Genomic DNA, 16,011 nt, shown 5'->3' with positions numbered 1-16,011 from the left:
CTAGTTTTACTTTTTAGCGAGGTGATATGGAATTAGTCCAATCACTGAAGGAGATGTAACTATATTATGTTGCTAGAATTTAAGATGAATTGGCTTCCAGAAGGAACAGGTGATGTTTGGATGTATCTCTTCAGGAGATCATCTATTTTTTTTTCTCTTTGTTATATGAAATGAATACCGGATCCTACACGAATTGGGACACAAGATGAAATGAGTAATAGAATACCAATTTTAACTTAGTAAAACGTCTCCTTTTTTTTTAATAAAAAATCTTTATAGTTCGGTTCTCAAATCATATCAAGGGACACAAGAGCAGTACTGAAGTTCATTTCACGACTCCAGTACTAAAAGTTTGATGGTCCGATAATTAGTTGAGTCGAGTCGGGTGCAGTAGGGGACATTGAGCATGCAATTGTTAAGTAAAGACTTTGGTCCAGATGTGTGGTCATCATATACAGAAATGTACTTGATCAGAAAAGGGATGGAACATGCAATTTGTGCTTTCATACAAAATGTATGATTTTTTTTCAATTCATTTTCTATATAAAGTGAACAAAGGGAGAATTTGTTTACAACTGGGAATTAGAAGAAGCTGAATAATAACAGAGAGTTTTGTTGTGGTTGCAAGTGAGAATTGGATGGAACTATACAAAATTTGCTTAACTTGTTAGTTTAGTTTAGCTTCTGTTTGTATAGTTTCCTCCAATATCTTACTTCCAACTTATGAACTGATTATTGTTTTCACTACAATAATTTGTTTTTATCTCCGTTGTAAGTTTACGTGACACTGATGTAAATTTAACTAGTACTCAAAATTTATAAACTTGACACTACAGATAACTGATGGAAATTTGTGACATATCAAGAATGTGACTCTAAATTGTCTAGGTAAGAACTACAAATACGTTCTTGCATGCTTCCTAGAACATGAAAGAAATTCTAGCAGCAGGTAAGCTTCACGTAGCAGGGACCATCCCGACCAAGATATACAGACTATTTACTCCTTCGCGTTCAAGAGTACTAGCGAGAGCATGGAGCACACTCTTGTTCACTTGCCTTCCAGTCACCGCCCCTACTTGCATGTATTTCCATGCTACCTGGAAAGAAAATGTTGCAGTGTTTGATATAGCACCAGCGGATCCTCTGATCCTATCAAGGCCATCAAGACGGTGACAGTTTCTATGTTCCCAATCTTCTCCTTAAAAAATTTCCAGTAAACTTTCATCAAGGTTTCATAACTCATAAGGAAATAATTAGTGGCAGCAACATATGGTATAACTCCTTCAAGACATGTGGAAGTTTCTTTTGTTCCAGCCCTGTGGCTGTGAAGTTGGGGGTCTAGGCCAAGGAAGTTGTGAGGGCTAGGCCCTTCAAAAATTGTAATGGGCTCTTCATGGATTACCAAAAAATAAATATAAAGATTCATATTCAACGCTATCAAACTTTAGTACATTTCTTAAATTCAAATTAAACACAGATGAATTTTAAGAAATCCCAAGAGAATCTTTGTATATTTTATAAAATCTAGAATTAATATACATACTAAAAAATTCTAAAAGACAATCTGAAATTCAGATTGAATATGCACAAATGAAAAAAATAATACAGCTGTTCAAATTATATATAGCTTGCATAATGAAACTTGGTACAGGACCTATACCACAAACACAAACACAAACTCATCAATCAAAATGGAGATACTTGTTCTTCTTGCAATCTCTCTTCCTCTGCTTCTGCTTTTCAAGCTCAAAAATCACTATGTCCGCAAGTCGAATCGCGGGGCACCAGGTCCTCCTGGCCTCCCCTGGATCGGCAACATGCACCAGCTTGACACCTCAAACATTCACATCTGCTTGCAAAAGCTTTCTCATAAGTACGGACCATTCATGTCATTACAACTAGGATCTTTTAAAGCCTTAGTCATCTCGTCTCCTAGCGCGGCCAAAGAAGTTTTCAAATACCATGATCTTTGTTTTTCAAGTAAGCCAATCTTAGTTGGCTTGCAGAAGCTCACTTACAACCACCAAGACATTGTTTTTTCACCATACAATGACTACTGGAGGAACATGAGAAAAATATCTACTCTTCATTTATTTAGTTCCAAAAGGTCTCAGTCTTTTCAACCTATTCGTGAAGAAGAAGTTGCGCGAATGGTCAAGACTATACGTGATGAAGCTGTTACTGGTTCCAACGTCGTAAATTTGAGCAAAACTATTACGACTTTGGTGACATCGATTATTCTTAGAATCACTTTTGGGAAAATATATGATGGTGCAAGGAATTCTGAGAGTAACAGTGATATAAGTACTGAAAAACTTCATTGGCTACTTGATGAAATTCGGGCCAATGTTTCGAGTTTCTTCCTTGCAGATTATTTTCCTCTAGTGGGCAGTTTTGTTGATAGGCTTAGTGGTGTATGGTCACAATCGGAGAAGAGATTTAATGAAATAGATGCTTTTACTCAACAAATCATTGATGAGTATCTTCACACATCCTCTGCATCTACTGAAGACTTCACTATCCTAGACATTTTGCTTCAGATGAAAAAGGATTTATCAGATTTCACGCTTGGTCACGTCAAAGCAATATTATTGGTAAACAAAATTTCCCCAAAATAAAATATATGCATTTCTTGCATTTCAATTAATGTTGGCATCAATTTTATGCTAATACGTTGTTTTTCCTAAATTATGCGCAGGATATTTTGATTGCAGCATCTGATACGAGTTCATCGAGTACGGTTTGGGCCATGTCTTTATTGATGAAGAATCCAGCAAGGATGAAGAAAGCACGAGAAGAGGTTAGAGAGTTAATTGGAAAGAAAGGATTTATAGACGAGGTCGACGTCCAAAAGCTTGTTTACCTTAAAGCAGTAGTGAAGGAGTCAATGAGAATGCAGCCCCCTGTACCATTTGTGCTTCGAGAAACCATTGATAAATGTGTAGTGAGTGGCTACGAAATTGAAGCTAAAACTCGCGTTTACCTAAACGTATACGCTATAGGAAGGGATCCTAAAGCTTGGGAAAATCCAGACGCTTTTGTGCCCGAAAGATTCATAAACAGTAGCATTGATGTTAAAGGACAGGATTTTGAGCTGTTGCCATTTGGCGCAGGGCGGAGAATATGTCCAGGAATGTTAATGGGATTGGCTACCACAGAGCTAGCACTAGCTAATCTTCTCTACTCTTTTAACTGGGAACTTCCCCCCGGTACAAGAATCGAAGATATTGACATGGCTAGCCAACCTGGTTTTGTAATGCACAAGAAGACTCGCCTTTGTCTGGTCCCAAAAATTATGGATTAAAACTAAATGTGACATGCGCAAGTTCATGTAGTATGCCTATGTACTAAACGACTCTGGATTACTACAATTTATACTATTGTATGGTTTCCTTTAAGTTCTGGGGTAGTGCGTGTACACCTCCTTATTCAAAATTTGTTTTTACAAGAATAATAAACTATGTTCTTCTTCGAATTTTACCAAGGACTACAAATTGGAAGAGTCGGATCATTCACATAAAGAATGAGCTAGGCATTGGTCAGTCTCAGTCGTGATGGTACGATGTACTATGTTGTTATAATTTTCTGTTAACAGGATTCACTGCTCCCCACTTCAGCCTTAGCAAAGGTTGGAGTTTAAAGAGGCGAGTCAGAGTGGATATCAAGTGCAACAGTTTTCTGCAGATTTTTACATTAACTTGCAAACACCTCGGCTTGTTCCTAGTTCTTAACCATAGTTGCATGTAAAGATGACCAACAATGATGGAATAGAGGTTGTAATCAATCCGGATAAATATAAAGTTCATGACTAATTGCGGTTATATGACTCAGTTTGGTCACTAACTACAATTTTGACTCACCTTGATTACCAATTTAATTAAAATGTTCAAGCCGTTAAAATCAATTAAAAAATTGGTCAAACTTAACGTAAAACCTTGAGTTTTATGTCAGATGCTGAGTTGGCGTTGATGTAGCAACACATGTCGTTGATTGTGCAACACACGTGTGAATCTCCAACTTAAAAACAAAAAAAAGGAAAGTAGACAATCAATCGTTTTAAAAAAAAGGGAGAAGAAGCAGGAATAGAAAGAGGGGAAAAAATGAAACCCTAATCCTCTTTTTGCGCTTCGAATCGATTGATTGCTTGCGTTTTCGGGCCGATTGTGGAAGATTGAAGAAAAACTAACATCTTGTTATCATCAAAACACTGTTTAATGTATGTATTGATATATATACACACTTACAATTTCTGTGTAACATGCATATTGGGTTGTGCTTATTTGACTAAATATTTTAGTTATTAGGTTGAACATCATCTTATATTTGTTATTTGTTTCGTTTGTTTGTAATAAAAGTGTGTAATTGATGTTATATAATGTTTGCTATGTAAGAATGTCTTTTAGGGTTACTCTTTACTGACATCACCATGGGGTTTTTAAAGTTGAACCCTTAAAGGGTAATGTTGGGTATGTGTGGGGGTTCGTTGAAGTAATTAAAAATATTGACACCGATGAATTGTCGAATTTGAAGATTATGCAGAAAAATATAATTATAGCACAACTGATTGGTACTACTTCCAAAATGATGGCCATAGCTTTAAGAAAGGTATTAGATTATTGTATGATGATGTCTCCAACTAAGCTGTCTCTACCATTTAAAAGAATGAATGTTTACGTGGTTCATCAATCAATGTACTGGTAAACCACCAACTACTGATGATATAATGGATGATGATGTTAGTGGTTCTGTTGGTGGTAGTGGGGTTCATAAGACAGATGAACATGTTGAAGAAGTAGAAGAGCCTTTAAATGATACTGATAAATTTAGTAAGGAAGACAGTGAAGATTTAGATTGTGAGGGGCTGACTGATAACGAAAGTGATGAAGAGCTTGTGGCGGCAAGAAAATTGAGGAAACAAATTATACCAGATACTGATAGTGAAGGGAGTGATTATGATGAGGAAGACTACAACAATGATGAGTTAAGGTCAGATGAAAGTTCAAGTGAAGATGAAAACATCAAGCTAGGGTACATTGGCATTCCACCTGGGAATAAAAGAAAGAAGAGAACAAAAGTATTTAATCCAGAAAAAATTGAAGGGATAGTAAAATGGGAGGTTGGGATAAAATTTTCATCTATTGAGGAGTTCAGGAAAATGGTAAGAGAGTATGGAACTAGAGAGGAGAGCTTTGTATTTCATCACAAATGACAGTAAGAGGGTGCAAGTATGCGGTGAAAAAAGGTGTCACTTTTATTTATGGTGCGGTATCACTGATGATGCTCAGGATAAATTTCAAAGGATCTACATATGCTACCATGCACTAAAAAAAGGTTGGAAGTTGGGATGTAGACTAATTTTAGGTCTAGATGGATTTCCAGAAGATTGTGTGTGAGGGTTAGTTGCTCAGTGCAGTTGGGAGGGACCTAGTTCCATATGTAGTGGTACAATATGAAAATACTGAAATTATTTATCTACCATGGGATTTCCTTGATTGGCTTCTCGGAAACTTGATCTACCATGGGATTCTTTTCAGTTTTAGGAGTTGGAATTATTTATGTGCATTTCTTCTCATTGTCTTTATCTGCAAGCTCTTACTTGATCACCAACTCTTTTTTACTAAAATTAACTTCACATGCCTTGAACAAAGGTGTATCAACTTTTCTCAGCATAGCTGGGACATCCTGATTTGTAATTAGTTTTTCCTTTGTCACCTTCATTCTTCTTATTGTTGTTCAAGGCATTATAGTCCAAACCAATAGCTATGTTAGCACATGGTTTGTTCTTCTAATGGCATTGTCCAACCAACTGAGATGAATTCCTGAATGACTTCAATTTCACTTCATTCTTTTCTAACATTTCCCTCAACGCAACTTCAGTTTCACTAGCACACTTCAGCTTTTTCTTCAAACATTCATTTTCTTGCTTGACAGTTTCAAGCTCAACAAGCTGCAGTTCTAAATCTTGATTCTCAATCTCAAGCTTCTCATTTATCTTTGACAGCCTACTCAAATCCTCAGTAGCTGCCACCATGCTTGTATGGATATGAAACATCTTTACACTCATCTTTTCAACAGTTTCTTTATATTGACTTCCATCTAAATCAATAGTGGTTAGAGTTGGTACCTCTGATTTTGAAGTGGATGATTATCCATTCTCAAGAGCCATGAAAGCATAATTTCCAAATTCTTTTTTTTCATCATCTTCATCAGTGTCATCCCAACTCTTTCCTTCAGCAATATAAGTTTTTTCCTGTTACTTCTTCAAGAGAGCTTCATACGTTGCTTCCAATTCCAGATAGGCTTTATCCTTCTTCACTTTATTTGGCTTCCTACACTCAGTAGAAAAGTGATCCAACTCATCACAGTTGAAGCACCTTATTTTTGGCCTGTCAACAGATCTAGTTTTATAGCCACCTTTGCTAGCTGAGTTGTACTGAGCTTTTGGTTTCCAATTTTTGCTGTTGGAAGATTATCCCTTGTTCTTGAAAAACCTTGTCTTTTTACCCTTATGTTAGAGAATTTTCTAGCTAAGTAAGCCATAGATTAGTCCATCTCATCTAGCTCATCAAGGGTGTAGAATTTATCTTCCTCCATTTCCAAAATAACTTGTTTCTGAGGTCCTTTGTTCTTTTGCTCCACAGCCTGAATGACTGGAGTTTGTGCATCTTGTTCATCTTCACTTGCTTCATTATCATTGACAACTAAGGCACTAGATCCATCAACTACATGTCCTTGGTTTGACCTTAATGTCTTTCTTTGTAACATTTTAAGTTCATATGTCTTCGAGATTCAATACAACACCTCCAGTGTCATTCTGCTCAAGTCTCTTCCTTCTCTTATGGCTGATATCTTCTATTTAAGGTGGTCAGGAAGAGATAGCAAGAACTTCAGGTTGACCTCCTCAGCTTCATAATATTTATCATGAAGTTGCAAGTCATTTATCAGTTTGTTGAATCTCTCAAAAACTTCAGTGATTCCTTCCTAGGCTTGGCCATAAAACCCTCATACTGAGACACCAGTATCCTCCTTTGATTTGACCTAACTTCCTCTGTTCCCTCACACAAAATCTCTATTTTCTCCCAGATCTGTTTGGTTGTGTCATAGTTGACAATATTGTTGTACATCACATTGTCAAGTGACTCTATCAAAATTGATTACAAGCCACTATCCAGAAAAGACTTTCTCCTTTTCAGATTCAGTATATTTTTAGGGGTCTTTAAGGGCATAATGAGTTGGGATGACCATGTCTCCATCTGTAGATTCCTCAACCCTTTTCATGGGAGTGAAAGGGCCATTCGTGAGAATTTGGATATATAATGGGTTGGTCATCCTTATAAATAGCATCATCTTATTTTTCCATAGTGTGTTGTTGGCTCTGTCAAAGGCTGGTATCTTGATGCTACTTAACTTTTGTGCACTCATACTTCCAAGATCTTTATCTATACTAAACCATTTTCTTATCTATCTCCGATTCTTTCTATTTTTGGCTTAATAAATCTTTGCAAAGCTTGTAGGTCTATGACCATCCTTTGTCAGTTAATCTTGGCCCTTGATCTTGCACTCTTCAAGCTGCTTTTGTAGACTTTCCAATCTAAGTGAATAGATCGTTTGTTGATTGTTAATCTTGAATCTTTAACTTGTTTGTATTACTATATTTCAGGTTCATGTCGAGATCTCCAGGTTGTTCTATAGATAAGTGACATCTCGATAAGTATAATGACTTATCGAGATCTCTGAGTTCTCTATAAGTGTGTTTGACTTGTCGAGGTCTCTGAGTTCTCTATAAGTGTACTTGACTTGTCGAGGTCTCTAGATCTCTACATGTAGAAATGACTTGTCGATATCTCTAAGATCTCTAATGAGAAATTCACTTGTCGATATCTCCAATCTTCACATCTTCATTTGACGTGTCAATATCTCTGGGTTCTCTACATGCATAAATGACTTGTTGATATCTCCAATCTTCACATCTTCACTTGACTTGTCGATATCTTTGAGACTTCTCTATAAGCCATTTTGGACTTCTCTATAATCCATTTTGGACTTCTCTATAAGCCATTTTGGACTTCTCTATAAGTCATTCTGGAGTTCTCGAATGACTTCTCGATATAACTTGATCTGTGACTTGTCGATAACTTGACATAGAATATTTTTTATAAAACAGATTTATTCAACTTCAAGCTTCTACATCTTTTCTCTGAGGCATGGTCTTTACTTGATCTTCTTCCAGAATTTATTTCTTAGGCTTGAAATTGTTTAAAGAAAAATACTTCAGTCTAATCTTCTAACCTTTTTACAGACTCAAGAGATATAATACATAATACAAATTTAGACTATCATACAACTAAATCTTAGGGTTGTCAATGTGACTTAGTCTTGTTATTATACATGCATGTCTTGCACAACAGCTGCTAATGTCCTAGGTTGTATGTATGTATATAAAGGTGAGATATAGCCGTTACAATGGCCAGGTCAGCTATAGCTCAATTGATTGGTCATTGCTCTTGCCACATCAGATATAACCGTTAATTTTTTAATTAATTTTTAACGACTTGAATATTTTAATTAGATCGGTGACTAAGGTGGGTCAAAATTGTAGCCAGTAATCAAACTGAGTTATTTGGCCGCAATCAGTCATGCACTTGATATTTATCCCGTAATCAATCTACACACAACATACTATTGAACTAAAGTTCGGGCAACACGACAGAGTTTGAACCATTGCAAATGATCAGGGGTAACAGAACTACACCATCATGGTGCTTTCATTTATACAAAGCGTTTAAATCAGACCGCTCTCAATCATGTCACCTTAACTTTTGTTACATGTATCAAATATACATCTTAATTACTGTTTGGAGTTCCCTCAGTCCCTCTGTAATATGAGTTTTTTTAGATAGTTAATAGTTGTACATAATATCATTCTTCACCTATGACTAATTTTTACAACTATCATAATATCATTGGCAAGGAATATCGTCAACACTAGTCAGTAAAATTCTAAATAATATAGTTTTAATCAGTTTAATTCGATTGGTACGATTATTAGTTTGTTAATAGTTTATTAATTTATATCAGTTTAATCTGATTGGTACGATTATTATGTTACTTTATTTTAACAGAAACATGGCTTATAACATTATGCTTTTAAAAAAAATCGGCGAAAAGAAATGTATATTTTGCGTAATAAAAAAAAGAATATTTTGTGTAACTTTATTTTGACCTAGACATCACTTATAATATGTTTTAAAAAAATTATTGTAAAACAACTCGTCACACTTAATTTCGTTTGGTCTTTTTTTTCCTAAAACTTGAAATTTCTTTATGTATAAATTAAAATTTTATAATATAAGTTGTTGGTAACACTTGAAGATTCAAGGCCAATAAGCCCATCCGATCCAATGTAACCCCATTAAAAAATAGGCCACAGCAGATACAAATCCCAAAGGGCCAAAAGCAAGCAAAACGGAACAAAGCAAACTCGAATGTCAGCTACACTTACTAAAGAAAAGGAAACACGTGTTGTTAACAACAAAATAGTTGTGTTATAGTCTTGCAAATGTGGTGTTACATCATTGCACCTCCGCCGCCATTATTCGAGTGGAAGTCTTGAATCTTCGCTGCAACTTATTACAACTTGTGCAAGAAAGTTATCCCCGTGAGGAGCAAAATCAAGAACAAAACCATTATCATTTGTTGGTACCGGAGTGACCCTGAGTTGTGGCAGCTGTGGGAGACCAAAATCCATATCCAGGTTGCATTTTTCTTGTAAATTATTAAATGGCTTGAAAACGACACGCATGTTATCCCAATTATTAGTTTCACCGCCGTTAGGAGCAGTCTCGGTCCTGTTGGCTGAGTCTGCAACATATTTAATCTTATTTTTCCATTCAGGGTTGTAACCCAAGAGCTTTTTAATTTTTTCCACCATCCAAAGGCGAGCTCTATCACCTATACCGTCTTTTTTAATCACCTCAAAATGGATCAAAATTATCAGTCTCAAGTGAAACGAGTTCACAGTTGGCCAAGCTTGCATGATTAAGTCCCATGTGAATCTAAAATTTGGATATTAATCAAAATTAACTACTTGTTATATCATAAAATCGTCATGGGTATTTTATCAGATCTTTAAGAAAATGGGTCAGATCACCGCTGAGGAAGAAGACGGACGAACTCCGGAAAACACATCTCCGGAGCCTAGGATGCCCCTATAGGGCTCACCCTATATGCGAGTCACTTACGACGACTATTGATGACAAAAACTTATAACGGTGATTGGTGAAGTTTTATATGAAGGTTTACGATGGTCATTACAATGAAAACATATAATGATTATAATGAAGGAGGCGTGCAACAGCCGCTACGACAAGAATGTTACGACGACCGCTATGACAAGTCACGATAGTATTACGACGATCGCTATAGTAGAAGACGCCGAAGATGAATAAGTATTGGTAAAGAAGTCCTGAAAAGCTGTTGTGAAACTAGGAGAATGAGTAGAGCTATCGAGAAGTAAGGAATGGTCCGGGCTCCGGGGAAATGTCCTCGCACCCCTTAGGGCGCGCCCCGTGCTATACAGACGCACGAGGTGGCCGCTCCGCAATATAAGATAAATAAATATCAAAGATTATCAATGAGGTTGATCCCATAACTAAACTAGGTAGTAAATGAAGCACAAAAATTATACAAGAGAAGAATTGGACTCCAGAGGACTCCAATCCTTCCAGGGCGCGCCCAAAGAAGGAAAAGGGGTCTCCGGGAGCCCGTCATCCCGAAAAATATATTGAAGACGTCATTTTGTAGTCTTATAAGTTATCCTCGTAAGAGAACGGTCGTAAATACTTAGTGTATGCTTTGGGAACCCTGTCTCTGTGTTCGTCGGGTTGTCCTCGCCGAAGACTTTAGGGTTATCTTGCACAAGGAAGTTGTTCCCACAACTAAACTGGGAAGTGAACAGAACATGAAAAGTACGCAATCAAGGAGGAGGAACCCCCGAAGGATCCCAATCATGCTTAGGGTGCGCCTGAAGCATGAAAGGGGCATCTAGAGGGCTCCAAACCCTCTTAGGGTGCGCCCTAAGGGGGAACAGGGCCTCTGGGAGCCCTTCCCTTCATCTTGGAAAATATATTGAAGGCGTCGTTATGTATTCTTGCAGGTTATTCTCGTAGGGGAACGGTCGTAAACACTTAGTGTGTGCTTTGGGAGCCCCGTCTCTATATTCGTCGGGTTGTCCTCGTTGAGAGATTTTTGGGGTTATCTCGTACTTTGCACTTATACGCTTGGGATCACTTTTCCTATAGTCTAGTGGGTTATCCTCATCGGGGGCAAGGATGTGCTTGAGCATTTGCGGTAAGTCATGATTATACCTGCGTTTACAATCGACGAAGATAGCGGTAGCGGATGGGATATCCACCGTTCGGGGAGTTTTCTTATTCATGAAGTTTCGAAGTTATAACCGAGCCTTGGGCCACAGTGAATAGGCCGCATCACTGGGCACTCCTAAAGTAAATCAATGTTCGAATTATAATAGAAAATTGGTTCGACAACTCCTATTAGGATCACGGAATGAGAAGCCAAGTCTATCTAAGTTTCTTGTTCTCCAAGAACTACGTAGGGCTTGTTCTTCTATAAAAGGAGGTATGTAGGCACATTGTAGGAGATTGGAAGCGAGAGCTCTATACGCCTCCACCAAATACCCTTGCGATCTCAGCCCCTGATTCATCAAAATCACCACACCCTGACGACTTTCACGGTGAAGGACCACCGCTGCAGATCTTGATTCCGACCGCGAGCCTCCAATCTTTGTTAACCAAATTCATCCGTTAATAAATTGGCGCTAGAAGGAGGGGATTTGATCAAGTTGATTCTTAGGAGGAAAATATGTTCAACAATGGTAAAAAATCTTGTGATAACGTCTAAAACTCTAATAAATATGGACGGTATGAAGAACGCGGAACTCCTTTAGTTAGCGGAACAACTTCATCGGATGGGCGATGCATTGAATAGTTTTGATTCAAGATTGAGTACCGAGCGGAGGAGGAAGACAAGAAGAGGCCGCCACAAAACCCGATATGGTCAGACACGTAGGAAAGATTCGATGGTAGAGAGAGGTGCTCCGGATGGTCGTGGACAATTTGAGGTTAGACATGTACCAAGCACTCCGCGGAGATTGAATTCTTTTGAGGATACTGCTTTGATCATTGAACTCGTATGTGAGGATACAGATGGACGCAACAAGCAACATGGAGATGTACACTTAAAGCGACATGAAGATGGATGCAACAAGCAACATGGAGATGTACACTTAAAGCGATATGAAGATGGACGCGACAAGCAATGTGAAGATGGACGCTTTAAGCGGCAGGAAGATGTACGCTTTAAGAGACATTAAGATGGACGCTTCAAGCGACAAGAAGATAGATGCTTTCAACAACAGGAAGATATATTCTTCAAGAAGCATGAGGATAAACAACCACCGTTAAGCTTCAAAAATGGTGATTTATTGATATAACTCCATCGGATGGATGATTCTTTAAAGCACTTCATGAGAAGTTTAGGTCTAATCGAGGGCTGCGAAAAGCAACATCTCCCTCGAAGGTACCATTCTAAGGAGAACACGAATGATGAGAAATCTAAGGAAAATTATGAAGAACAAAATAAGGAAGATCGTGTATTACACGACAAACATTTTTAGGGGATAACACCATGTCGCTTGCAATACACTGAAGATGTTCTGATTGTAGAAATCTCATATGATGAACAAAGGCTTCAACCAGAGCCAAATCAAGAGCAAAGAATAGTCACACATGCACATCGCTCCGGACGTACTGATAGCGAGATCTGTCGCGATGATCTGGAGATTGAGAAACAACAAAGGAGGTTATCTCATTTGAAGGAGCGTCTTGACAATTAATTAAGCGACAAAGATCTGAAGACGCTAATTATGGAAATGCAAAAGAATGGAGATTGACATGAAGTAGCGCTTCATATGGGTACAGATACGCCCCTCACAAGGAAAGAAAGGCTTCACTGAAGTGAATACCCTCATCCCGAAAAAAAGGTAAAGAAGCTTTGAATATAAAGAAAAGGAAAGGAACCTGAAGACGTCCGCTATAGGAGCCATAGTTGGGGAAGTTGAGGCGATACTCAGAGTGATTCATATCGACAATGATGGAGGGGTAGAGATACGTACACCCAAATAGTTAATAATAAAAGAAGGCCAAAAGAGGAATATCAAGAGTCAACAAACCGGCAAAGGATCAATGCTCAGAATTTTACACGACAAAGGAACGGTTTTTTATATTACTGAATAAAAACTGATTACAATACTCTCTCAAAGGATGAACATATATCCTTGAGAGCTGCTAGGTTATGTCTATGATATATCAATGGACGACACATATAGTGTTAACCTAACATGTGCTTATATACTGTACAACTACACAATCAATCTAACAGATATATTACAAGTGAATAAGAAATCCTAATACATATCCAACTATTGATTGCTACAATAAGTAAAGTCTTACACCGACATATCCCTGCAAATATATCATCATGTGATATCTCCTGATTTCCAGCTTGACAAACACTAATGACAAGTACTGATCAACAAATACTGATGACAAATGTTGATGACATCATCTTTGTCAAACTCTGATATCAAATGTTGATAGCAAACTCTGATAGTTATATACTGATATCATCAATTTTATCTAACAAACTATCAACACAAAAGAAATAAATCTACCAAGCTTCCAAACTCCTGAATACCTGAACTTAACACTTGAGTTCACAGATTATATAATCTCAATGAAATAAAGTAAATACAAAAAGATACTACCAATTACATGAGAGCTTGAATTTTCCAAGGCCATAATTTATGTTTTAGAACGAAATTAAATGATCAAAACCACAAGCAGCGCATAAAAAAGACAGATGCTTGTATTATTCGACATTATACATCTATATTCAAATGTAATTTTTCAGACTTCTCCAGTTTAGTGTTATCGTACTTTCTTCTCTGAAGCCAACAAAAGTGTAAAGTAGTAAGTTGGGCTATACGAGCACACAATTCCTTCTAAGCACTTGGCATGGAAATATTATGTTGTATCACCATCGACCCGACACATGTTAAAGTCTCTCAACTTAAAAATGAAAAAAAAAATGCTAAATAAAATCAGAAAATATTCTGATTGACTACTAAAAAACACAAATGTTGTAACAGAAATGGCGGTAGATTTCCATGCCAAAAATAATGTGAGGATGTAAATCATAACTGTTATAAAATATAAAGTAGGAAAATACATATGTAAACAACAATTCTAATCTCTCATGTCAGCCTCATTGACTTTATATAGATATATAGATGTAAGTTTTACGTTAGTTGAAACAGGGAAGTTGAGAAGATTACTATAATTATAGAACTGGAACAACTGAATTTTACATGTTGATATGCCTTATAATAAATTGGTGTATGCATCCAAAGAGACAACATTGTAGTCAATATATAAATATGATAAAATTTGGATGCATAGGAAAATAGGATAAATAGATAGCTGATTCTAAGAATATCACGTCATGCACCAGGTATTTTACTTTATATATATATATATATATATTATAATATTTAAGTCTACCCAAGTATGTAGTTAACCAATCAGTTAATTTAAAATTATTTTAGACCAATCAGAAACGGGTCTTAAAATTTAAATCAATTGTATTGTATAAAAAAATTATTTGTCAACTCATCCTAGATTACTAATCATGGTTAATTAACAGTTACAATTTATTATCCTTCTTTATAATAAACAAGTCTATAACCCGTACGATGCACAGACTGATTATAATATTTATAGTATTTATTATTTTAATATTTTATAAAAATAAATTATAAAAGACAATAATTATATATTATTGAGATCAATGAAGTTAAAATATTTACGTGTTGTTTTGTATATATTATATTATTGAAGTATTCAAAATTTAGATAGTTAAAATATTAAAAAGTTAAGGTCGCTTCGCAGAGCTTGTAGAGCCCCAGGTGAAGAGCCTATATAAAAGTGGGAGTCCTGAACAACAGTGGCGTATGTGAGTGATTTGCTATTTTTTTAATATTTTCTTGATTTAATAATTTTTTTTGTTATGTCATAATTTAAATTACTAAATTTAATTTTGGAAGTATTTAGTTTCCTACGAAAAAGGTAAGAAAGAAGTCGAGTTCAATTAAAATTAAGTTGAAGAATAATTCATAGAGTTTAGTAATGTTAGATACATAATTTTATTTTTTAATTAAATAATATTTGTTTAAACTTTATTTTGGAAGGTGTTACCGTACTTTTTAGAAAGGTGTTAACCAACGCACCAAACAAAACCATATTCGCTTATAATAGATAATAACATATAACCCGTGCGATGCACGGACTAATTATAAATTTATTATTTTATTATTTTATAAAATACAATAATTATATATTATTGAGATTAATGAAATTATAATATTTACGTATTATTTTTTATATATTATATTATTAAATGATTCAAAATTTAGATAGTTAAAATCTTAAAATGTCCTCTTACTACGCTGCGCAGGTGCAGATACTATAAGGAAGGTGGGAGTTTTGAATAGTAATGGTGTATGTAGATAATCTGGTATTGATTTTTGTGATATTATTTTTTTGTTTTTTTCTTGATTTATTAGTTATTTTGTTAATTTTTTTAACTAAATTATATTTATTTAAACTTTATTTTGGAAGGTGTTAACATACTTTTTAGGAAGGTGTTAACCGACCGACCAAACGAAACCATGTTTCGCTTATAATAGTATAGTATAGATGAGTTAAACACATCATCGGGTTAACCAATCACATATTTTTTATTCAATTTTAACCAAGAGGTCACACCTAGAAATAGACCAACCAATTTACAAAAATCATATTTCTAATTTTTCATACATATCATTCCTCCATTATAAACTTTAAGTCTAAATGCAGTTAACCAATCAGAAAATTT

At 35.9% G+C, this 16,011-nt stretch overlaps 1 protein-coding gene across 1 annotated transcript; it reads left to right on the top strand.

Moving 5' to 3' along the window:
• The first annotated feature begins 1,691 nt into the window (after positions 1 to 1,691).
• LOC141696161 (6,7,8-trihydroxycoumarin synthase-like) lies at positions 1,692 to 3,304 on the top strand. The gene is made up of 2 exons (XM_074500342.1): positions 1,692 to 2,594; positions 2,699 to 3,304. The coding sequence occupies exons 1-2, from the start codon at positions 1,692 to 1,694 to the stop codon at positions 3,302 to 3,304; spliced, it is 1,509 nt and encodes a 502-aa protein (XP_074356443.1).
• Positions 3,305 to 16,011: the final 12,707 nt, after the last annotated feature.

Source organism: Apium graveolens, chromosome 11, assembly GCF_009905375.1.
Source record: "Apium graveolens cultivar Ventura chromosome 11, ASM990537v1, whole genome shotgun sequence".
NCBI classification, from domain to species: Eukaryota; Viridiplantae; Streptophyta; class Magnoliopsida; order Apiales; family Apiaceae; genus Apium; species Apium graveolens.
Note: the sequence above shows the minus strand (reverse complement) of the source record. Positions and strands in the feature narration are given on the sequence as shown.

Bases quoted from the DNA above. Each gene is read 5' to 3' on its own strand.
- LOC141696161 (XM_074500342.1), top strand. From the start codon at position 1,692: ATGGAGATACTTGTTCTTCTTGCAATCTCTCTTCCTCTGCTTCTGCTT. The intron at 2,595-2,698 runs GTAAACAAAATT...AATTATGCGCAG, and splicing joins ACGTCAAAGCAATATTATTG to GATATTTTGATTGCAGCATC.